At 45.1% G+C, this 24,668-nt stretch overlaps 1 protein-coding gene across 3 annotated transcripts in view; it reads right to left on the bottom strand.

Moving 5' to 3' along the window:
* The window catches only part of URB1 (URB1 ribosome biogenesis homolog), an 81,324-nt gene that overhangs the window by 8,630 nt on the left and 48,026 nt on the right, over window positions 1-24,668 (bottom strand). For all 3 annotated transcript variants that reach the window (XM_055279485.2, XM_063639339.1, XM_055279486.2), the window contains exons 23-33: window positions 23,139-23,340; window positions 22,333-22,516; window positions 19,258-19,316; window positions 16,501-16,694; window positions 15,207-15,317; window positions 14,732-14,795; window positions 11,798-11,969; window positions 10,953-11,055; window positions 3,040-3,200; window positions 2,304-2,415; window positions 298-404 (exon numbers count right to left, since the gene is read on the bottom strand). In XM_055279485.2, coding sequence (XP_055135460.2) covers window positions 298-404; window positions 2,304-2,415; window positions 3,040-3,200; window positions 10,953-11,055; window positions 11,798-11,969; window positions 14,732-14,795; window positions 15,207-15,317; window positions 16,501-16,694; window positions 19,258-19,316; window positions 22,333-22,516; window positions 23,139-23,340 — 1,469 coding nt within the window. The remainder of the gene's footprint in view (window positions 1-297; window positions 405-2,303; window positions 2,416-3,039; window positions 3,201-10,952; window positions 11,056-11,797; window positions 11,970-14,731; window positions 14,796-15,206; window positions 15,318-16,500; window positions 16,695-19,257; window positions 19,317-22,332; window positions 22,517-23,138; window positions 23,341-24,668) is intronic.

Raw genomic sequence — 24,668 nt, 5'->3', positions numbered from 1 at the left:
TAACATGAATATCTAAAAAAAGAATTTAATATTTAACCCAGTGATTCACCAAGAAAATATGACAATGTTGTAAAACTCAGGACTCTGAAGCAGAGTTTTTAAGGTTTGAGGCGCCATGTAGAAGTGAGCCCACAGCACAGAGACATTCCGAAGTGCAGGCCTTTGTGGCCACTGACTGCACAATCGTGTTGACTGTGCAGCACACAGTATCCATGGGGGAAAATGTCAGAATGACGATGGTGACTGCATAATCAATTCAGGGGCCTGCAGAAGGCCGTGAGGACCCTGGAAGCATACCTCAAAGTCGGAGCTGTAGAAGAACTGGTAGAAGCCTGGCACCTTGTCCATGTTCAAGTACTCATGCGACAGCAGGAAGTTGCTGACCTTCAGGTACATGTGCTCCTCTGAGAACACAGGCAGACGGTCAGTCACAGCAGGCCCCAGCAGGACGCCCCCTGGTCTGGCAGCACTAAGAGGCAGGCGTTCTGGGTATCAGACATAAATCCCCTCCCAGGAACTTTTGTATCCTGACCCACAGGACTGGCTCTCGAGAATGAGAACAGAATTCGACACCTCAGCTCCATACCGCGCACAGGCTTGCTCTCCTAGCTCAGAAACCACTGCTGGATGTTGAGTCCTTCAGGGACCTCGCACCCTCTGCCTCCCCAGCTCCCGTCCTACAGCACAGGCTTCAAACCAGCAGGTGGGAAGGGTGGGACTTGGTCACACGTCCCACAGATCAGGGCTGACACCACACTCACCCACTGCACCTGCCTCTAGCTTCTCACTGAAAGGAACCGTCACAGAGGGGGAGGCTCAGACACTACTGAGTGCCTCTGGAATGCAACAAGGCAGAGGCAACAGACACCCTAGCTCCTGCCACTTCCTATCCTTGGATCACCAATGAGTCTACCCCATGACCATGCTGCCCTGCACACGCTCCACCCCAACATGAGCACCGGTGTGGGACACAGCCACACCCAGGACCAGAACCATCATGGTCTCTGCCAATTATTTTCTTCCCCTTCCAAATCTCCAAGGCAAGTAAACCCAAGGAATAAAATGAAATGGGAGCAGATGAAAATCAGATCTGAATTCTAATAGCAACTTGACTGTGAACTAACTGTGGGGCCTTGACAAGCTATCTACCCTTGGGAGTCTCAGTGAGTACGGGGGATACGGGTGGAAATAGCACCCTGTGGTCCCTGATGGTACCAACTTTCTATGATTTTTCTCTCAATAACCAAAAAAAGTCTTAGAATGAGCTAACTTCTAGTCACACTATCTTAGCAGTGGTACCCCCATTCCTGTAACAAAAAGGAGTCTTGTTCTAACACCGTGGATTACACATGTACAGTACTCACATACCAAAAGCTTTGTAGCTAAGGACCCGTGAGCCTAAGCATGAATCAATGATTAATAATGGCGGTGTTGGTGACGGCAGCTATCACTGATGAGTTTTTACTGTGCCAGGCACTTACATGTGTGTTAGTGTGCGTGATCTAGGCCAGGTGTGGTGGCTCACACCTGTAATCCCGGCACTTTGGGAGGCTGAAGCAGGAGGATCGCTTGAGCCCAGGAATTTGAGACCAGCCTGGGCAACATAATGAAACTCTGTCTCTACAAAAAATTAGCCAGGCGTGGTGGCATTTGCTGTAGTCCCAGCTATTCGGGAGGCTGAAGTGAGAGATTACCTGAGCCTGGGAGGTCGAGGTTGCAGTGAGCCGAGATCATGCCACTGTACTCCAGCCTGGGTGACAGAGCCAGACCGTGTCTCCAAAAAACAAAAAAAGTGTGTGATCCTCATCACCCTCACAGCAATGCTAGAGGCAGTGGGTCCTATCATCACTCCATCTTAGAGGAAGAAACAGGCATGGGGAAGTCCGGACGGTCTGGCTGTGTCCACGCTTTTAGCCCCTGGGTTCCAATCCCTATGATGTGATCGGCCCACATTTTAACTTCAGTTTTATTTGCTCTCACCACAGTCTTCTATAACTACAAGCAAATATGAATATATACTCTTTCCCTCCATTAGAAATACTGTTCTGCACTTTGCTTTGCCATCTAATTTTTTCTGGATTTCACCCCACAGGGGTCCATGACGAGCTTCCTCACAGCCATCACCTATTTACTGTCCAGAGCTGATGTGGACTTCGGTGACTCCTCATCTTCCATGATCATGAGCACGGAGTGGCCTTGAACACAGATGTTGACCCACTATACCTGTGGGACCAATCCCTAGAAGTAGACTTGCTCAGCCTCAGCTTTTCCATTTCCCCTCAACCTAATTATGTCAGTGATACCTGGTTTCAAAATCTGCAGGGCTGCTTTGGCAATGAAGAGAGCCAAGGTAAAAGTGAGTCTCATGTCCTGAGTTCGAATCCCATTCCGGACTACATCCAACAGGTAAAGTAGCTTGAAAACAGAACAGAAAAGGAAAATGTAAGATGAGAGTGTTCAGAGCTATGGTCAGTCTTCTCTGGTGCAGCCGAACCAGGGCTGGGCAGGGTGTGCCTGCTCCTCATATCCCAGGGGCCACTGAAGACGAAGCTCACAGGGGCAGACACACTACTTGCCAGCATCTCCGGAACGCTTTTCGTTTTTATTTTAGGAATCAGTCATGTGCACAACAGCAGAGAGAAGTCTGGCACCATGCCCTGAAAATCTAATCTGCTCTTGTTCCTCTGGCACCATGGGGTACAGGTTTCTGAGGTTCAGTGTGTCGTGGATAATAGCCACCTTAACCACTGAGTTTAGACCAAAGAAATACTCAGTAGAAGTCAAATCATTTTGTCTACACACAACACAAGAAAGCCTGTAAGGAGAAACTTCTCAACCTCCACGGTGGGTTGTGGATCAAAGGCAACCTCCAGCATCACCTCCTAAGGGAACAGACTTCTGATCTTCAGCAGAGATCTCCTGGCAACACGCCACCTCCATGTTCCCTAGTAAATCCTTCTACCAAACCGGGTGGACAGCCAGCTCTCTGAAGCCCGCCAGGCCCACCCCCACAGTAGGATGTACACTCTTCCTACTTACCTGGGACTGCTCTTGGAACCGTGCCCCCTCCAAGTGCGAGTAGTAGGCCGCCAGGACATGGTAGGCTATGGCTCGCATCTGGGGGTCATAGCTGCTGAGGGCTGTGACAGTTAGGCCCAGAGCATTTGAATCCAAAAATTTTCGACAATCCACCACAAACTCTACAGGAAATGAAATACAGCATGAAACACACACAATATGATTTTATTATTCTTGTTAACCTGGAGAATTAAATTTCCTCTTGCATCTTACCAATAGCTACATGTGCCAAGCACAAGGAATGCAAGTCTCTCTCCAACTCCTCCTAACTTCTGCTGAAGTTAGACAAAAAAAAACTCTTCCTTTATGTGGCAATAATGACCATACCTTCAGTTTCTAAAAACGCTCATACATCCCAACCAGGATAATTTCATTACTTCTCATAAACACCCACTGAGTCAGGATATTGGAGGGGACACTGAGACCCACTGCAGAGACCCCAGCATGCCAGAGGCCTGGGGAACACAACTGGGAATCAGCAGAGAAAATCAGTCCCCAGCTTCCACCTTGCTCAGCCCTCCACCGCGGGCACCTGTCTATAAGCATCACCGAGGAAAGCACATACAGCAGTGAAAGCAGGAAAAGACAGCTGATGCCAAAGGCAGCCCGACAAAGGACTCACTCACACCCACTTTGCAACCCTAGCTCTTCCTTCAAATAAACAACACAAATCTCACAGAAAAGTGGCTCATCAAGCTTAAGCAAAAGCTACGGTCCAGAGAGCCTGTTGGCTGGTATCCATTTGCCATTTGTGAGGCCTAGAGAAGCTGACGACCACTAGAGGAGAGGAGAAGACTCAAAGAGAGAGGGAGAAGGTCAGACACATGACGGGATGCACCTTACCACAACCTAGAGGGCTCTCCACTAACAAAACTGAGGACGCCTTGCCACTCCTTAATAAAAACCCAGGCTATTCTACAAGATAAATACTGTCAAGAAGAACCTTAGCTAGGAATTAATGATTAATGATTAAACTGATCATAATTATCCACAATGATGTTCTCGAGATAGAGTGACCAGTGGCCTAATTGGGAACTAAACACAAGCCAACTGAAATGACTACTCCAAATGAGTAATTATGGAATATACTATCAATAAGAGATAGTCCATTGATGACATTTTTAAAAGTTACAGAAAGATAAAGCATGTTAAGCAGGGACACAGAAGATACAAAAACTCAAAACCAAGCTTCTAGAGATGAAAACTAAAATATCTGAGCTGAAAAATGCATTGGATGGTGATATGGTTTGGATTTGTGGCCCTACCCAAATCTCATGTCGAATTATAAACCCCCGTGTTGGAGGTGGGGACTCTGGTGGGAGGTGATTGGATCTCGGGGCAGATTTCCCCTTGCTGTTCTCATGCGAGTGAGTTCTCACAAGAGCTGGTTGTTTAGAAGTGTGTGGCACTGCCCCACTTCCTCCTGCTCTGGCATGTAAGATGTGCCTGCTTTCCCTTTGCCTTCTACCGTAATTGAAAGTTTCCTGAGGTCTCCCCAGCCATGCTTCCTATACAGACTATGAAACCATGAGTCAATTAAACCTCTTTTCTTTATCAATTATCCAGTCTCAGGTTCTTTATACCAGTGCAAGAACGGACCAATAGAGATGGGATTATCAGTGATTAGACACTAGACCAAAAAGGATTAGTGAACTTAAGACAGCAATAGAAACTATCCAAGCTGAAACACAGAGAGAAAAAATATGAACAGAACATCAGTGTCCTGTGGGTATGTGTAATTGGGGTCCCTGAAAAAAATCTGAAGAAATAATGGCCAAAACTTTTCTAAATCTGACCAAAAAAAAAAACTATAAACCTAGACAGCCAAGAAACTCAATAACATAAAACATTAAGAATATCATGCAAGCATTATTACAAATAAAGCATATATATTTATATATAAAAGAAAATTACACCAAAGCACATTGTGATCAAATTGTTTGACACCAGTGATTTAAAAAAAATCTTAAGAGCAGCCACATGACATACAGAAGAATGAAGATAAGAATGGCAGATTTCTTGTCAGAAATAACTCAATTCAGAAACCAGAGGAGCAACTTCTTTAAAGTACTGTAAGAAAAAAAACTGTCAACCTTGAATTGTATATCCCATCAAAATCTTTCAAAAGTTAAGACTTTTTTCAGACACAAAAAAGCTAAAACAATTGGTCACCAGTAGACTTGAACTATAAGAATTCTTAAAGGAAGTGTTTTAGGAAGAAGAAAAATGATACCAGATAGAAATCTAGATCTACACAAAGGAATGGTACAATATGGCAAATATCAAATATTTACACTTCTTTTAAAAATAATGACAATTTGAAGCAAAAACAACACTATATTATAGGGTTTATAGCATACTGAAGTGTAATGCATAATAAGAATAGCAGAAAAGCCAGAAGGGAGGAAATGGATCTATACTGTTACAAGGTTCTTATACTATACATGAAGTGGTATCATCTCACTTGAAGATAAACTATAACAGATTGAAGATGTGTAATATAAATCCTAAAGCAACCAGTAAAAATACGCATGCATGCACTCATACACACACAAAAGTTGCAGCTAAAAGTCAACAAAAGAGATAAAATAGAGTCAGATCAATAATCACATTAAATATAAATGATGTATACACTCCAATTAAAAGGCAGAGATGGTCAGATTAGATAAAAAGCAGAACCTAGGTACATGCTGCCTCCAAGAAACCCATTTTCAATATCAAGACATAGACTAAAAGTGAAAGGATGAAAAGAGCATAGTCAGATGACTCTTGGGCATAGCAGTTTAGGAACAAAATTTTCTAATTCTCTTATCTCTACTTTTTTAAAGCCAGAGTCTCCTTTGTCGCCCAGGCTGGAGTGCAGTGGCACAATCTTGGCTCACTGCAACCTCCGCCTTACGGGTGCAAGCAATTCTTGTGCCTCAGCCTCCTAAATAGCTAGGACTACAGGCATGTGCCACCATGCACAGCTAATTTTCTTATTTTTAGTAGAGATGGGGTTTCACCATGTTGGCCAGGCTGGTTTCAAACTCCTGGCCTCAAGTGATCAGCCCACCTTGGCCTCCCAAAGTGCTGGGATTACAGGCATGAGTCACCATGCCCAGCCTAATTTTCTTATTTCTCACAAGTGACTGTTTTTGATAAGAGGGGAAAAGAAATCCAAAAGCTTTAAAAGCACCAAACTAGATACAATTATATTGTTTTACAAAAGATGGAAGAAATGTGTTTAAGAGACACCTGCATAAGTACATAACAAATATAGGTAAATGGAATACACTTGGGAAAGAGAAAAGTCTAAACATTTAGTTTATACTCACTAAAAGCAGCTAATACTCAGCTGGCTGGGATATTTTCAGTAATCACTGACATTCTAAGACAAATGGATTTTCCACGTGTCCATGAGGAAAAGTCAGTTTCCTGTTTTGTGCTCATCTCTGCCACTCTATGAAAATCTTGGCTTTGTAACACTTATGGAAAAGAGCTGCCCTCAGAATGCTGAAAACATAATAGGCTATTTAAAAATAGTTATAAATGCCATTCTCTTTGTTTCAAGAACCTCATGAATAGCAACATGGCCTTAACAGACCTTCAGATCAAAATGGCTTAACGAGGACAGTTATCAAGGATTAAAATTAAAACTGCCCCAAAACTGGGTGTAATGGCTCACCCAGCCTCCCAAGGTGCTGTAATCCCCCAGCAACTTGGGAGGCTGAGGTGAGAGGATTACTTGGGGCCAGGAGTTCCCCTGGCAACATAGAGAGATACAGTCTCTACCAAAAAAAAAAAAAAAAAATTAGCTAGGCATGGTGGTTCACATTTGCAGTCCTAGCTACTCAGGAGGCTGAGGCAGGAGGACGGCTTGAACAGGAGTTTGGGTATACAGTGAGCCATGATCATGTCACTGCACTCCAACCTAGGTGACAGAGTGAGACCCCGACTCTTAAAAAAAATGTGCCCCAGTATCAGTGGGCTTCAGTAGCAGTGTAACTGCTGTTGGAGCATCAGAAATCTTCCTTACACCTCTTTTTACATAATATCCCCCAGAGGCGCCCCACTGGGCTAGACTCATCACAGTGAGAAGAGTCAGAGGAGCCTGTGTGCTCTGCTCGTCTGGTGATGAGGCTCACAGAATTGCAAATGGGGCTTCCTGTTCTGGCTGCCTTGTGGCATGTGTGAATTATGAGCTGTAGATTTCAGTCCAGTTCTGTTGAGGACAAGAGTTCACTGTGGAAAATGCATTTGTCACTGCCATTGCTAACAGCCTTGGCTGGCCCTGTTTCTTGGCCAAGGACTCAAAGAAGGGAAGGAGTAAGGTTAAGAAAATAGGTTCCCATTTCCAGCAAAGGGCTGAAAACGGAACAGTGAGACTGTAATTACTCTCAAGACTGGCAGCCACATATAAAAATTAATTGTATGCTCAATTTAGGATTGCAGTTAGTTTAGCAATACCTGGACCCAGATGCCGCCACAGGAAGTAAAAACATACAGTTCAGAACTTCTGCTACAATCTGCATAGCTGAATCTCACAAACGTAACATGGGATAGATGCAGCTTGGCAGAAAAGATTACATGATGTGTATCGCCATTTACATGAAGTTCAAATACAGGATGCTGGCCCCTTCTAGAGAGGAAGGGGCTTGAGGAGCTGCTTACTGTTCTATGCCCTGATCTGGCTGGTGGTGTCACCACTACTGACTTTTCTATGTGTCACACTTCAACTATTTTAGTGCCAGGAATTTGCCTCTTCCAACAAATGTATGCTTCCTTTCAGCAGTCAATGAAATCTGTTTAAAAACCAGGCCTCCATTTTTGTTCAGGATGACAAGATGCCCAGAGTAACATCTAATAAATATACTTTTTGGGGAGTGTCTTTTTTTTTGGGGGGGGTATATCCCTTTTCCTCTCCACCTCTATGCCTTTTGAAATGTTCTACTTTGATATGAATTTTTCGTGTAAATTTTTGGCTATTGCAATTCCTTTTCAAATTGGGATAGGCAAGCTCTGCCAATTTTTCTACCTGTATTAAACCAATAAAACTTAAATAGATGTATTTGGAAATTTAAGGTAAGGAAACCGGTACCTGGTACATTTTCCTAATTTGAAAGACCATTTACTAATGACAGCTCTTCAAAAAAGTCCTCCTAGACCAAGGGGGGGAAAAAAAAAACACTCAAGATTTCATGAAAATTAACATCCTGATTTTGCTATTAAACAGTTTCCAAGCCTTTTTCTCCTGAAAGCTCTATTTGTTATAATTCACTAAAGTTAAAATATCCAGTAGTCTTGCATTTTTTTAGAGTACGGAAACTTTATTTCCATGTTTGATGAGTAACAGACTTAGCAGCGCCATTGAGGCACAGGGGAAATCAGAAGAGCTTCCTGGCCACAGACTAGGAGATCTGCTGCAGGTAGCCTGCTGCTTAAAATCGCCATCAGGGCAATTAAGATATCCATTTGTTATTACTGTAATCTGACATTTGTATGAAATGCCCCCTGCTCTCTTGCAAACAAAATCCAGCTTCAGCAACAGAGCACAGTGCTCACCACGGGGAGCTAGAGCCAACACAAAGGCCTATTGATGGGAAGATCTCTATGAAATCCTAGCCTCTTTGATCTTTTTAAAAGGGATACAAAGGGCACTGATAGAGGATTGGCAAATATATTCAGAAGTAGGACCATTTGTAGAGAAAAGAAAATTTCAAGTGGAAATGAATCATGGAAAACTGTCTCCCCAGTGCACCTGAATCTCCCCAGTTGTGAAGTCTGGGAGTCCATTCAGGGATCACGCGAACCAGCACAGAAGCAAAATGAGTGCCACCACACCCCCAGCACACCCCACTGGAATCTCAAGCTGGACCTAGGAAAACCTGAGGAACTGCAACAGTTCTCCCTCTAGAATGGGGAAACTGTGGCCAGAGGTAGGGCAGGAAGTGGATTTTCCCTGTATACCCTTCAGCACCTGCTGAATTTCAAACTGTGAATGTATTACCTAATGTTAAAAATCAATGAACTTAGACTTCCCAACTCTGGCAAGATGGAGTAGACATGCTTTTTCCTATTCTTCCTATCAAGTAGAACTAAAAATACTGAGCATCATATGTAGAACAAATATAAGATGATTCTGGAAGGTAGAAAGAAAGCAGACCAGACAGAGACCTTGAGACCCAAAGAACAAGGTAGTGCGTTCCTGGGTTGTCTTCTTGCCTCATTTGTCCTAGACTTAGAACTCAAGTCAGCAACCTGGAAACATCGACAGGCTCTCACACACGCAAAGGCCGGAACAAAAGCCTGTTCTCTCTAACAAAAAAGAATGGAAAAAAGGCTGCCTAGCAAGACAGAAAACTGTGAGACAACAGCGGCAATACTTCAGGCAAACACTTCACCGTGCCCCACTCCCAGCCACACCAGCAAAGGTGGAGCCTAGACTCCCACCCCTGCCTGGCTGGAAGGAGGAGCCCCAAATCCCCTGGTTGAGGTGGCATGAGAGAAGGCCAAGTAAGGGAGGCAGGATGTTCCTCTCCTGGGCAGTGACAGTACACTCCTCCTGCCCCCACTGGGTTGTCAGAGGAAGCCTAGCAGAGAGTAAGGACTTTCAGCATGCCCAGCAGTGACTCGGTGGCCCCCACTTCTACCTGTCCCCGCCAGGAAAGACCTGCTGATGCCTAGTGAGCAGCTGGGATCCCCATCTGGACCAAGAGTCACAAGCAGGACAGATGGACTTTTCAACACACAGAGGCTGTAACAACTGACAACAACAGGTGAAGCAGTATGATCGAGACCCAGACCTCACACCTCACAGAAAAATGAGCTCAAAACAGATCACGGGCTTAAATTTAAAGAGTAAAACTAGAAACTTTTAGATAGAAACATAAGAAAAATTCCTCAGCATCTAGGGCTAGACAGAGTTCTTAGATGCCAAAAGCATGATCCATAAAAGGAAAAACTGACCAAATGGACTTCATCAAAATTAAAAGCTTTTGCTCTGTGAAAGAGCCTGTTAGAAGGATTAAAAGATAAGCTATGGATTGTTAGATATTTGCAAACCACAAATCCTTCCAAGGACTAGTATCTAGAATATATAAAGAACATTCAAAACTCAATAGTTAACAAAAGAAAGACAAAAAAAAAAAAAAAAAAAACTCCCCAAACTCAATAGTTACAAAAACAAAAAACAAAAAATCCCATTAGAAAATGGGCAAAAGACATGAACAGACATTTCACCAAAGAGGATGCGCAGATAGCAAATAAGCCACAGGATGTTCAACATCATTAGCCGTTAGAAAAATGCAAATTCAAGCCACAGTGAGCTATCCCTACACACTGTCAGAATACCCCCAACCAAGAGACCTGACCAGCCTGGGAAGATCAATCTCAGTGTTTCTCAATGTGTGTTACATGGAAGTGTTTCTTTCTCTCCCCACAACCCATTCACCCACAAGGACTCCCACTCTGAGGCTACTAGACACAAAACATAATTTCCAAAATGTTCTTAAGCCAAGAAAAAGGCAACCTCAGCAGGCTGACCCATTTTCAGGAATAAAATCTCTCATTTCTGTTGGTATTTGACCAGTAACTAATAAAAATGCAGAAAATGCTCATCATTAGGAATTAGGAAAACATCAAAGACAATTGGACATTCCCAGATTTTAAAATTACAATTTTTTTTTTTAAATCACTGTATGTTCAAAATACTAACTGTGACTTTGCTGAAAATCACTGGAATGAACAGATGAGAGGATGGCTGAAGATCCTTTAAGAATTATTTCCGAGATTCAGGTCCTCAACTGGTAATTATGGCAATAATTACCATAGTCAACCTGACCTCTGAGAAGTCATGCATAGCAAGCCCTGACCCCAGAGAAGACTGCAGTTACCTGGCCTGGTCAGCTCACTGAAGAGCTGAAGGAGAAAGCAGGGGTCGTAGAGGCCATCAAGATCCACCCTGCTTTTGTCTTTGAATATCAGCTCCTGTGTGTCCTGAAAGACCAAAACCAACAAAAACGTGTGATTCAACCTCACAAAGGTAATACAGGTTGAGTATCCCTTATCTGAAACTCCTGGGATCAGAAGTGTTTCAGATTTTGGAATATTTGCATACATAATAAGATATCTTGGGGATGGGAGCCAAGTTTAAACACACAAATCATTTATGTTTCATATGCACGTAATATACATAGCCTGTAGGTAACTTTATATAGGAATTTAAGATAATTTTGTGCATGAAACAAAGTCTCTGTACACTGAACCTCAGGAAAGCAAAGGTGTCTCTATCTCATGTTAGTGCTCAGAAAGCTTCAAATTTTGGAGCACTTCAGATTTGGGATTTTCAGATTAGAGATTCTCAACCTGTATGGCATAACTGTTTACCCACTATTGCCAGAGCTCAAATTATTTTGAATATTTAAGGACATAAAACAAAGTGCTTCTGTAAAAAGCAGTGCTTGTACATGAAATGATAGGATCCTTGGGATGTGCTGCAAAATAATCTCCTTGGGGGCAGGGGAACAGAGTGGTATAAACAGAACAAGTGTGGCCAGTGCAGATCATTGTTGCAGCTGGGTGGTGGGCTTATGAGGGTCTGGTCTCTGTACCTTTATATATGATAAGATTCTTACTTAACAAAAAGGTAAATAACAAGAAAAACGAAGCTGAGGGTGCAGATGGAGCCCCTGAGGCTGGGGCGAAGGGGTGGGTAGGGACAGAACAGCAGCAGCCCAACCTCGGGGGGCAGCAGCCTCCGGTTCTGAGGGAAGTGCAGGATGGTCTGCATCATCCGGTCCCGGTCCAGCAGGCGAAGGATGTCCCCGACACTCGGCTCCTGCCACAGTGACCTGCCCAGGCTCCGGCATGTCTTGTGATGCTCCACGGCCGCTGGGCCCCACAGCAGCACCCTAGAGCCAGAAAAGGGAAAAGAGACTGGTCACAGAGCCCCCCGGGAATAGAATTAATCATGACAACAACAACAGGTAGCAGTTGTCAGGCTGCCAGTTCACACCAGGTGCTGTTCTGAGCATGTGACGTGTTACATCACTCAATCCCACCACAGCTTATGAAGTGGGTGGTGGTGATGGTGATGCTGAGGGTGGGTGACAGTGTCGGTGATGATGACAGAAGCCGGTGTCTACTCAGCTGGCCCTATTCTAAGCCCTTCATGTAGATCAATTCACTCAATCTGCACAACAGCTCCATCAGGTGGGTACTATTATTATCCCCCTTGTGCAAATGGGGGAAAGAGGTGCGGAGTGGATTAAGCAAGTTGCTCAGCTGCTCACCTGCCCAGATGGTATGTTGCAGGGCTGGGATTCAAACTCAGGAAGTCTGGCTCCTGAGTCCATGCTAGACCACAGTGGCAGAATCCTGATCTCTCACTGCTCACATGTGGCCACGAGTGAACCAGGTCTGCCTACACAAGCCTTTCGGCTAAGCCCACCATGTGGGCGCTATGGACAACTTCACACCACAACCGCCACCGCAGCTGTCAGAGGCCACCTTGCCTTCCTCCTAGAAAATGACTCCAGCCTAGCACATCCCCCAACTCTTCTCCTCCCTCCCCCAACCACTGCCCTGCTGCTGCCCCGCTGCTGCCAGGCCGCTCCCCAGAGCCCAGCTGTGACGAGGAATGCTTCTCTGCTGTCTCCTGGATGGAATGGAAATGCTTCCGTCTGGTACTTCTACCCTCCACTGCCAATCCATTTGGCCTTCCCATTGCCTGTTTCCCTCCACACATCCAAGAACCCCGATAAGCCAGGCTACTCACCCTTTCCCCAAATGTCCTGATTTTCCACTCCTGCATGCTGTTTCCTCCTCATGCTGCCCCAGGCCCCTCTGCCCACCTCACCTCAATTAAATCCCTCTGACTCGCCAAATGCCAACCCTGGCACGAATCGGTCTTGAGCACACAGAGCCTGGCTCTTGGTGCTCCTGTAAGAGCTGGTTTATATCATGGGGCGTGAGTCAGCTGCCACTTTAAAAATGTCTAAATTTCTCACAGTCTGATACCCTCAGCAGACGGGAAGACTGTATCTCATTCCTGTAGGTTTTCCTGAGAGCACCAAGCGCAGCGCCTCCAGGCAATCAAGAAACATTATCTATAGAGCTAAATACTTCTAAACAAAATTCTTCTAAATACAGGTTCGCTTCTGTGCAAGTCAACAACAGTCACTAACGTTAGAAAAGGAAAGAATCATCCTTTCAGGGATGCTCGCTGTTCACCCCAGTTTCTGGCAGGCAGAGAGCCCATGCGCCAGGCACACTGGCAGACTGCCCACCACTGACCGGTGGGAGAGCCGCCACGCAGCGTCCAGGATCCCCAGCTCAGCTCCCCGAGCTCAGGCCTGCTCCCTCATCTAAGGACAAGATGTTTATTTTGTTTGTGGAAATGCTCTGTGCCCCTTAGAGCCACAGAGCCAGTGAACGGCACATCCTTGATTCGCTCTTCCCCCAGGAGCTGAAACTAGACTCCCTTCACAACCAGCCCTATCCTGTGACTCCCTGGGCAGCCTTGCTTGGCGTTCTCTGCTCTCTGTGTTAGAGATCGTTCTCCTGCAGAAATAGGTAGCTCGAACAATGCTGCACTGTGATAAAACCCGCCTCCGATTTGCTCTCCCCTCTTCCTCACATAAGAAGGGCTATTCTACTCCAGAAAGGACATAACTGACATAGCACCAGCTCTGACGTCAAAAGAGCAAAGCCGCCGCAGGAGAAAGGAAAAGAGTTTCTATGCAAGCCCTGGGCATTCTTAAGAGACAGAAAAAAATGTTTTCATTTTCTTTTTCTTTCTTTTTTTTTTTTGTGGGGTGGGGAGGGTTGGGAGATAGCTTCTGGGCTGATACAGCTCTTATCTTTAAACAAAGTACTTTGACGTGGAAATTGTTTTCTCCTCCCTGCAAGCTCTCCTGAACAATCTTCCTTTGCCCAGTCAGCCCGCCTCCTGGCTGAACACACACACACACGTACATATTGAGCAGCTGTTCCAGTGCTAGTCCCAAATGGCAAGGAGAAAAGAAGACTCTAGGGTAGCAAAGAGGATCCAAAAGTGCATTCTATCAACGGCACATTCGATCAAGCTCTTGCTTAGGTGTGGCACTTGTAAAGGTGAGGCAGGGCCCACAGGGAAAGGTGTCACACTCAGCCCTGCAGGACCAAAGCCCATCTGACCAAGAGACTAGGAGCCCAGGAGAGACAGACATGCACACCCACACCCACCCACATACACGCATGCACACACAGACACAAGCATGCATGCACACACAGACAAAAAAAAGAGATTTTATGTACAGTTGGGCCCCCTGACACTTCCCCTGAAATCCCTATGGCATAAGTCAATCTACCTGAAGGCATGAACGGAAAAGTTTTCAGAAAAATCAACCAAATGAGATACCCCAGCCCAGCCGGCAGTGCCCAACAGGGGCAATTCCAGATGAACAGACACCCATCAGTCAGCTGCAGCGGCCCTGCCCAGATGCCTTATGGCACAAGGCCAAGCTTCCCCAGAGCAGCCTATGCAGAAGCCAGTGAGTCAGGGGAGTGCTGCCTGCCTCACTCTTTCCCTGAGAACCAAAATGGAACGAGAGAAAATCTCGAGTCTGGAGCTCACTGTGTGGAGGGCAGGCTGCGACCTCAAGGCCTAGTCTACCTCTAGCCCAACACTCACCTGAAGTTGATGAGGCTGAGCTTGTTCTGCTCATATGCTCGAAGCAGAAGTAAAATCTTCTGATCTACAAGTCAAAGCAGGATCGGTTTAGGAAGATGAACCCCTGACACCCTCCTGCTGCTCCCACCACCTGCCCTCATATCCTCCCTGTTCAAATGGCCCGGTCCTCACATCTCCGCCCTGCTCGCACCGCCTGGTCTCACTCCCTCCTCCTGCTCATACCCTCTGGCCCTCATTCCCTATCTCTGCTCACAACCCCTGGCCCTCACTCCCTCCCCCTGCTCATACCCCCTGGCCCTCACTCCCTCCCCCTGCTCACACCCCCTGGCCCTCACTCCCTCCCCCTGCTCACACCCCCTGGCCCTCACTCCCTCCCCCTGCTCATACCCCCTGGCCCCCACTCCCTCCCCCTGCTCACACCCCCTGGCCCTCACTCCCTTCCCCTGCTCACACTACCCAGCCCTCACACCCTCACCTAGGACGCTGAGAGTGGCGCCATAGGCCCCGAGAAGCACTGCAAAGTGGCTGCTCTCACAGACAGAGGGGCACATCTCCACCACCGTCAACATCAGGTCCACCAGCGCTTCTGCAAGAAAACAACCCTGAAACACGTGGCATGGTGGGGCAGACACATTGAATACCAGTAGAGAGAGCCTTCCAGGCAACATTGAAATGCTGGAAATCTCCTCCTCTGAATAATACTGGTGTTTGGACTGCCATCTAATCCCTTCCCCGCTTATTTTTTTGTTATTATTATTATTATTATTTTTATTTTTTTTGAGATGAGGTCATGCTATGTTGCCCAGGCTGAACTGCTTAGCTCAAGCAATCCTCCTTGGCATCCCAAAGTGCTGGGATCAGAGGCATGAGCCACCACACCCAGCCCCCCACTTATTTTTCAATTAAGACATCTCCACAATCACCTTTCTTCCTAGGCCTTTGACAAGGCTGAATTCAGTCCCTGCGCATTCCCCCTCCCAAATGTTAAGCCAATACAGATTTTCAATCCAGGCATGTTCTCCCCATGACTGTGCTACCAAAGCCTCTACTCTGTCTACTCTTGCCTGAATTGAATGGGGGAGCCCTTTTTAGTTTTTCTACTACCCATACCAGTGATGTGGCTAATGGCTGTCTTCGACTTATTAATAGCAGTTTATTATAGTCTGACCCTGTGGTGATTGCTAATACTTCCAGGTGTGAATTTTATCTGTCTAAACAGAGCATGGCGTCAGGAGGGCAGGAACCCTTGGATTATCTTCTCTGACATCCGACCTGTGAGCACTAAAGTGAATCCTTACTGAATTAGCGATGGAGCCTAAACTTAGGCTTTTGAAGTTCTTTACCACTGAACTGTCAACGGGCAAGTTCTAACCGTTTTCCCTTGATAAAAGTTTCAATCTTCCCGAGCAGAAATTTCATGCAACTAATCAATGTCTCTCAGGTGAGACACCCACACTTTTTTCCCACACATGACTTCCCCTCGATCCCAGATTTTAACATGAGCCCATGATACAGCACTAAGATCTCAAACACAACTTCTGTAAGCCAGTTAAGGCCTTGAAAACAGGTTTGTATTTGCTGTTTGACTACAAGTCAGAGGAGGCATTTCTTGACCCTGGATTTGACAGAAATAAAACATTCCGAGACTGTCTTGGCAATGCTTCCTTAGCTCCGAGAGCCGGAGGGAGATGAGCTTCAGTACAGCCGGTGTAAGGACATCAGGAGATAAAATCTGGATCTGGAATGGAAGGGTTGGGGTGAGGGGTCACCTTTTACTTGGCTGTCCAGGCTCTCCTCTCCGTCAGATTTCAGTAGAGTCGGCAGAAACAGCGAGTGCTGCATGAGCATCATGTGGACCACCGGGAGCTGGATGAGCTTCGTGCGCACAGAGCTTTCTGGGCCGTACAGGAGCTGTATGGCAGTGAGGAGCGTCTTTAAAAATGTGTGGTCCTGGTACCGAAATCTAGGCAGCGAGAGTCAAAGGGAAAAGAGCTTTGTTAAAAGGAAAATTTATTTTACAGGGAACAATAAAAATTCTTTTTCTCAGCATTTTATTTATTTATTTATTTTCGAGATGGAGTCTCATTCATTCTATTGCCCAGGCTGGAGTACAGTGGTGCAATCTCAGCTCACTGCAGCCTCTGCCTCCCAAGTGCAAGTGATTCTCCTGCCTCAGCCTCCGGAGTAACTGGGATTAAAGGCATGCACCACCATGCCTGGCTAATTTTTGTATTTTTAGTAGAGACGGGATTTCACCATGTTGGCCAGGTTAGGCTTGAATTCCTGACCTCAGGTGAGCCGCCCACCTCGGCCTCCCAAAGTGCAGGGATTACAGGCATGAGCCACTGCGCCTGGCCATTTTCTCAGTATTTTATTAAGAAAATGTTCAAACAACACCAAGTTGAGAATTTTGCAGCAAATACCCTATACCCACCATCTAGGCTCTACCACTGACACGGCACTGCATAGCTCTATCACACTCCTGTCTGTCCACTGACACAGGGGGCACTTTCCAAAACAAGGGAAGGATGCAGTGCATTTATTTTCTTTTTCTTTCTTTCTTTTTTTTTTTTTTTTTTGAGACAGTCTTGCTCTGTCACCTAGGCTGGAGTGCAGTGGCGCGATCTTGGCTCACTGCAAGCTCCGCCTCCCGGGTTCACGCCATTCTCCTGCCTCAGCCTTCTGAGTAGCTGGGACTACAGGTGCCCGCCACCACCTCCGGCTAATTTTTTCATATTTTTAGTAGAGACGGGGTTTCACTGTGTTAGCCAGGATGGTCTTGATCTCCTGACCTCATGATCCACCTGCCTCAGCCTCCCGAAGTGCTGGGATTACAGGCATGAGCCACCGCGCCCGGCCCAGTGCATTTATTTTCTTTATGACTCAAACACCAAACGAACTTCCTGCTTAGTGGAAACGCCAGGAGGCATGAGAACAGCTGCGCCTGAGAAAGAGGCAACTTAGTGCCTCCCAGGTTGCCTTGCCCGGCCTCCCTCCTTCCTCACTCTCCTCTACTCAGAACTTTTATCAAATGGTTCAGAAGCCTTCTGTCCTAAATCCCTTCAAAACCCACTAGGGAAAGGAAAGCAACATGCTCTAAAGAAAGTGTTTTCCAGTCCTATACGAATAACTTTAATCTAAGATGGAAAGAAATGTCATAATTCTGTGATGGTAACCTACAATTGTCATTAACCTGGCACCCACTCTCACTTCTCTCTCTCCTCTTGTGTGAAATACTTTTCTCTGTTTCAAGTTCACGGGATGGTCAGGGAAATGAAAATAATGCATGACTATCTGATTGCCCCAAACTGAAGAGTTGGAATGTATCAAGGGTCAGGAAGGATGTGAGGGAAAATGAACCCTAACACACACTCTGTGGGGAGTGCAAATTCGCTGGCCAGGCACAGTGGCTCACGCCTGTAATCCCAGCACTTTGGGAGGCCGAGGCAGGTGGATTATCTGAGGTCAGGAGTTCGAGACCAGCCTGCCCAACATGGTGAAACCACGTCTCTACTAAAAATACAAAAAGTTAGCCGGGCATGGTGGTACGTGCCTGTGGACTCAGCTACTTGGGAGGCCGAGGCAGGCGAATTGCTTGAACCTGGGAGATGGAGGTTGCAGTAAGCCGACATTGCACCATTGTACTCCAGTCTGGGCAACAAGAGCAAAACTCTGTCTCAAAAACAAAAACAAAAAATTTGCTCAACAACTTTGGAGAGCAGTTTGAGCATCTAGAACTGAAGATGCACCCACACTAAAAGCTAGTAAGTCCCCAACCCACCCCAAGAGACATGATAGAGACTGCAAGACTATAATGGGAGAGAATGAGAGAACGAGACAGAGAAAGAGAAAAACAGAGAGTGAGGGAGGGAGAGATGTGATGTAAAGGGGAGAATAGGGAGAACAGCCTAGACATTTGTCAGTAGAGGACTGGCTGAGTAAACTGGAATATAGTCAAAAGACCGAATATTCTATAGCAGTAAAAATGAACGACTAAGATCTACAAGTATCAACACGGGTAAATTAGAAACATCTCAGTGAACAAAAGGATGTATAAAGAATGACACATTAAAAAAAAAAGAATGATACATTAGTGTAAAATGTTAAACACGCTAAATAATATTGTTTAACAACATACTAACACTCAGTGTATGAAAATACAAAATAAGATACTGACAAGACAAAGCAGAACCTCAGAAGAGTGTTGACCTTTGGTTAGAGATGGATAAGAAACAGGACAAACACAGAAAACTGTTAGCATGTATTAAATGTGGGGGCTACTATTATTCTCTGCACATTTCTGTATTTCTTTAAATAGTTCTTTTAAAAGACCACTTCTCTCATCATCAGAAGCACCCTGTGTCAAGAGGCAAATCATTTAACTTCTCCAACTTCTATCTCTAAAAACGAGGTGACGTCTGCTCCACCACGTGGATTATGCTAATAACAAGCTATAAAAGAGGCTTTGCATGAGGAACGACATTCACACATTTACTGAAGGGCACCAAGAAATAAAATCAACTTACTTGAGTCCCGTCTTCACGAATTTCTGCCAGTCACCAGGATCAACTTCATTAAGTGCATGCTATGAATAAAATAAGTAAGAAAAACACATGAAACATCTCAGTCTACAAAATACTAAAAGGTCCCAGCTGCAGAGCCTTCAGAAAGGCATCTACCTCCATGGCCTGACTCCTCCTCTGTAAAACCCAGGATCAAAGGGTTGAAAAGAGGAGCGCCCGTGTCCCCTTCTGCTCTGACACTTGTGATTCAACCCAGCAGCTGCTCTGTTCTAGACTCTTTGTGCAATTATTATTATCATTTTTTAATAAACTAGGCATACAAATTTATTAATGTGCGTGGGAAAAATCACTGAGCAGTTACTCTTGTTTGCACAATTCTTGACAAGCATGTGATAGCTCAAACTTACAGGGGCAGAGAGCAGAACCAAGATTAATCTTAAAACAAAAACTAAAATGCAGAATATGAAATTACACTTAGAGCCATTCAGTAAATATGAAACACAGTCGTCCAAACAATCCACAAGAGCATGAAGGTTTTGGATTTTTTTTTAACTTAAAAAAATTGTTTGGTTATTTCTGCTAGTAGCTCTGACATTTTATCAGCATAATTGTGTTTATCAAATAGTCAAAGGAAATTTCCTGAGTAGTCCTGTTATATTTTTCCTTTGTCTATCATTTCAAATAGCACTAATAGATTTGTAATTAGCTTTTTATTAAATAGCCAATGAAAGCTACTAGTGTGACACCTTTACCCAGGCCCCAGGACACAGGGTTGGATGACATGAAGAGGTCTGTGGAACTGGACGATCAATGCTGGCTCCAGAGAGACCAGCTACAGGCCGTGTGTGTATAGGCTGCTGCCTCCCGCCAGGCTGGCTGTGCAGTGGAGGCCACAGTTCCAGAAATCACAAGGAAATCCAAGGAGATCCTGGACCTATCAGCTGAGGCATATCTCACACTGGTGACTTTTTCTCTCTCTCTCTCTTTTTTTTTTTTTTTTTAAAAAAGAGATTGGGTCTTGCTAGGTTGCCAAGGCTGGAGTGCAATGGTGCAATGGCTATTCATAGGCGCAATCCCACTACTGATCAGCACAGGAGTTTTGACCTGTTCTGTTTCCAACCTAGGCCACTTCACTTCTCCTTAAGTAACCTGGTGGTCTCCTGCTCCAGGAGGTCACCATACTGATGCCAAACTTAGTGTGGAAACCCGATGGGAATAGCCCGGAACCTCTGGGCTCAAGCAATCCTCCTGCCTCAGCCGAACTACAGGTGCATGCCACCATGCCTGGCTCATCACATTTTTAAATACATGTTCTCTTTCCCCCAGCATTTCCTGCAACTGGACAAAAATGGCCAAGTGTGCAAAAATAGACCATGCAAAGATGTTTATCACAGCATTCTTCATCATAAAAAAAAACTAGAAACCCACCCACGGTCCAGTATCATACAACTGCGTGATACATGGTACATCTACCTATCTACCACTAACCACTAACAAAGTCACAGCAGGTCCACAGTCATCAGGTGGGAAAAAAAATCTCTAAATATGGTATTATGCTAAAAACAAACAAAAGACCAGGCTACACACAGCATGCATAATATCCTATTAATATATAAAATTATACATAATTTTATCACACACACGCAGATATATAACAAGGTTTCTAGAGGGAAATTCACCAAACTTATAATGAGATAGACTCTGGGTAGTGGGAGTTTTTTTTTGTTTTCTTCTCTATTTTTTGCAGTGTTAATACTTGCAATGAGTATATCTTTTAGCCCTATGATCACAAAAACCAGTAATTCCAAATTTTATGAGTGGTAGAGGACGGTGGACATCATACAGTGGAATTCTACTCAGCAACAAAAAGTAAGAAACTAATTCCTACCACATGGATGAATCTGGAAAGCATCACTGAACTTAAAGAAGTGAAATGCACCACAGTAGACACACTATATGATTATACTGCACAGTTCCAAGTATACAAAGGTCTCAAACAGGCAAAACAACCTCAGGGTGACAGAAATCAGAAGAGTGGTTGCTTTGGAGGGAAGGGGATTTTGAGAAGATGCACAAGAAACTTTCTGGGATGATGAAAATCTTCTTGGATAGGAATGCAGGGTACACAGATGCACGAAGTACACATATTTCTGTATATTTCAAAATATGTAAACTTACCTCAATTAAAAGAAAAGGCAGGTAAGGAGGGAGGCAACCCTCTAAAAGAGCCCACTCTGTCATTCCATCATCAAGCCACCCACTGGATGGAGAGGAATAATGGCCAAATATCTCTAAATTTTGTGAAAACTATAAACCTACAGACCAAGAAGCTCACTGAACCCAAAGTACAAGAAACTTGAATAAAACTACCCTGAAGTGTATCATTATTAAGATGCTTTAAACCATGTCAAAAAAAAATCCTAAATCAGTCAGAGAAAAAAGACACAACACACAGAGAAACAAAGGCAAGAAAGGCAGGTTTCTTACTGGAAGCAAAGCAGGCCAGAAGACAGAAAAGCAACAAGTTTGAAATACTTAAAGGAGGAAAAAACTATCAACCTAGAATTTTATACCCAGTGAAACTTCCCAACTTGTTTTATGAGGCCAGCATTACTTAATCCTTAAGACCAAAGACATTGCAGGAAAATAAAATTACAAATATCCCTCATGGACACAGATGCAAAAATTCTTAACAAAATAGTAACAAATCAAACAATATATAAAAATAACACATCAAAATCAAGCAGGCTTATCCCAGGAATGCAAGGTTGGTTTAACATTCAAAAATTTGTTAATATAATTCATCTTATTAGTAGACTAATCAAAAAACAAGACATTATATAACATCTCTAAATGGAAAAACACATTTGACAAAATCCAACATCCATTCCTGATAAAAGATGGTTGATCAATTCTGGGATTATCCAGTATCTGCCACTCTGCCCCAGACACAGCCCCTCTCATTTCCTACAGGGCCATATTCATGCCACCTAGCTTGAAATGCATCTACAGCTTGGTTTGTCTAGCATACTCTTTCCCACAGAAATTCACTCTGGATCTCTAAGAAAAGACACTTGCCAACAATGCATTTAATCTAAGCAGCATTTCCTTCTCCTGATGAGTATTGTCATCATCTTGCTGGCCACCATTGAAAGACACGATCAGCCACTTCACACAGGACTCTAAAAGGGTCCTTCTCCAGGCACACAGCTCTTCTGCTGACCCTTCCAGAGCTGCTGAAATGGAGTCGGCCACGATCCACCTGCAGCAGGAGATGAGAGTCAGAGACAGAGAGCAGGCTTAAATCCTTCTGACTTTACATATAATCCAGCATCACAAAGAGCCATATGGGATAGATGCTGAGTCCTGCTCCCCATACTACCCACTCACAGGAATCACAGGCTTCCCTGGACTCTTACTCAAATGCCAAAGATATACCAAAATTTTTACAAGCAAGGGGAATACTATTAGTACACCAGGAAAAGGATATGTATGTCCAGACTTTTTCTAAATCAGGGTTTCTCAACCTCAGTGCTACTGACATTATGGGACAGATAATTCTACCCTTTAGAAGCCAGAAGCAACACCCCCTCATCCTAGTTGTGACAATAAAAGATGTCAGACATTGTCAATCATCCCCTGGGAGAAAATCACCCCCAGCTGAGATCCATGGCTCTCAGGGAACCTGACCCAGCCATCTATTTGTGGAGATGTACAAGCTCCAGGCAGGATGGCTGGAAGGAGAATTCTCATAGGAACTGCCTGATCACAGATGGGGCATAACAGTAATGCAGCAGTTTTTCAATGACTTACTCCATGAATTTAAAAAAGAGAAAAGTGAAGCCAAGAGGAGAACATCCTAAAACCAACCTGAGCCCTCATACCTCTTGTGACGGCTCGGGGTGTGAAGCAAGCTGGGCAGGCGGTCCATGAGTACACTGAGGTCCTTGGCTCGTGCAAATGGGACCAGCTGTGCCAGGATCTCCTGGTACGGCCCAGACGCTGGGGGACTGTCAGTGCTAAGAAGCCTGCTCTGTAGCTGCCTCCACAGGGTCTTCCTCAACACAGGAATGACAGCGGAAGACACTAGGGCAGAGATACAGAGGAGAAGTCATCACACCCAATGATGGACTGGAGCCAGCTTGGACCAGCTCATAGGAATTGGCTGCTGTATTTTAGGTATCCTGTGACCCTGGTGATGCCACAGTGGTGGCTTGAAATTGGTCACGGCAGGAGTACTGACACCATGGAAACTGGCACACTTGTCTCCTTCAAGGGTCCTCCCCTATCTCATCAGTCAACACTCTTGATGGATACTCTTCAACCCAGGGGGCCCTGGTTATAGCTGCTATTTCTAAGCTCATGATGAGACCATGAGTGCCACAGTTCTCAATTCATATGGGATTCATTCTTCAAAGCCATGGAACAGGGAGGGTAGCTGCTATGGTTTGGATGTCTGTCCCCTCCAAATCTCATGTTGAAATGTGATCCCCAGTGTTGGAGGTGGGGTCTAATGGGAGGTGTTTGGGTCATGGAGGCAGGTCCCTCATGAATGGCTTGGTGCAGTCCTTGTGGTACAGCGAATGAGTTCTGGCTCACCCTATTAGTTCCTAGAGTGCCAGGTTTTAAAAAAGAGCCTGCCACCTCCTGTGCCTCTTGCTTCCCCTCTGGCCATGTGATCTCTGCAGAGGTGGCTCTGTTTTTTCTTCCACCATGAGTGGAAGGAGCCTGAGGCCCTCACAAGAAGCAGATGCTAGCTCCTTACTTCCTGTACAGCCTGCAGACGCATGGGCCAAACAAGCCTCTTTTCTTTATAAATTACTCAGCCTCAGGTCTTCCGTTATACCAATGTTAAATGGACTAAGTGCCCAAGGACAGGTATGTCAAGCACCACTGACTAGAAGACTCTTAGTTGCAGGGCGCTGTTTACTTTTTAAAACCTCTGTCATCAATGATACGAAGTTATGCAAAACAGAGGCAGAGTGGTGAGTAAAAATCATCCATGCATTCAACAAAAGGGAATTATATCAAATTTGGGGTAATCAAAAAGTGCCTCAGCTCTGAAACCCAGTGAGTGGAGACAGAAGAGACAGCTGAACCCAGGCTGCCTCGACTCAACATCAACTCACCAACATCTCCCCAAAGGGCAGGGAACCCTGGGACATGGGATGGATTGGCGCCCAAGAACTCCTTCAACGTAACAGGACAGCCCTAAATAACCCCAGCTACTGTACCCAACTCCCGTCAGCTTCACGTGGGGGAACTCAGACCTGATGGGGCACAAGGTGCTGTGCCTCAAACCACAAAGTAGGGAGACTGAAGGGAGACAGGGTACTGGGGAAAATTACTCCATCTTTCTCCATCTTCAGAGTTGTCTCAGATACTGGAAACTAACCCACATCCCAGAACCTGAA

This window comes from Symphalangus syndactylus, chromosome 5, assembly GCF_028878055.3.
Source record: "Symphalangus syndactylus isolate Jambi chromosome 5, NHGRI_mSymSyn1-v2.1_pri, whole genome shotgun sequence".
NCBI classification, from domain to species: Eukaryota; Metazoa; Chordata; class Mammalia; order Primates; family Hylobatidae; genus Symphalangus; species Symphalangus syndactylus.
The sequence above is the reverse complement of the archived record's forward strand: the minus strand, read 5'-3'. Positions and strand labels throughout refer to the sequence as shown.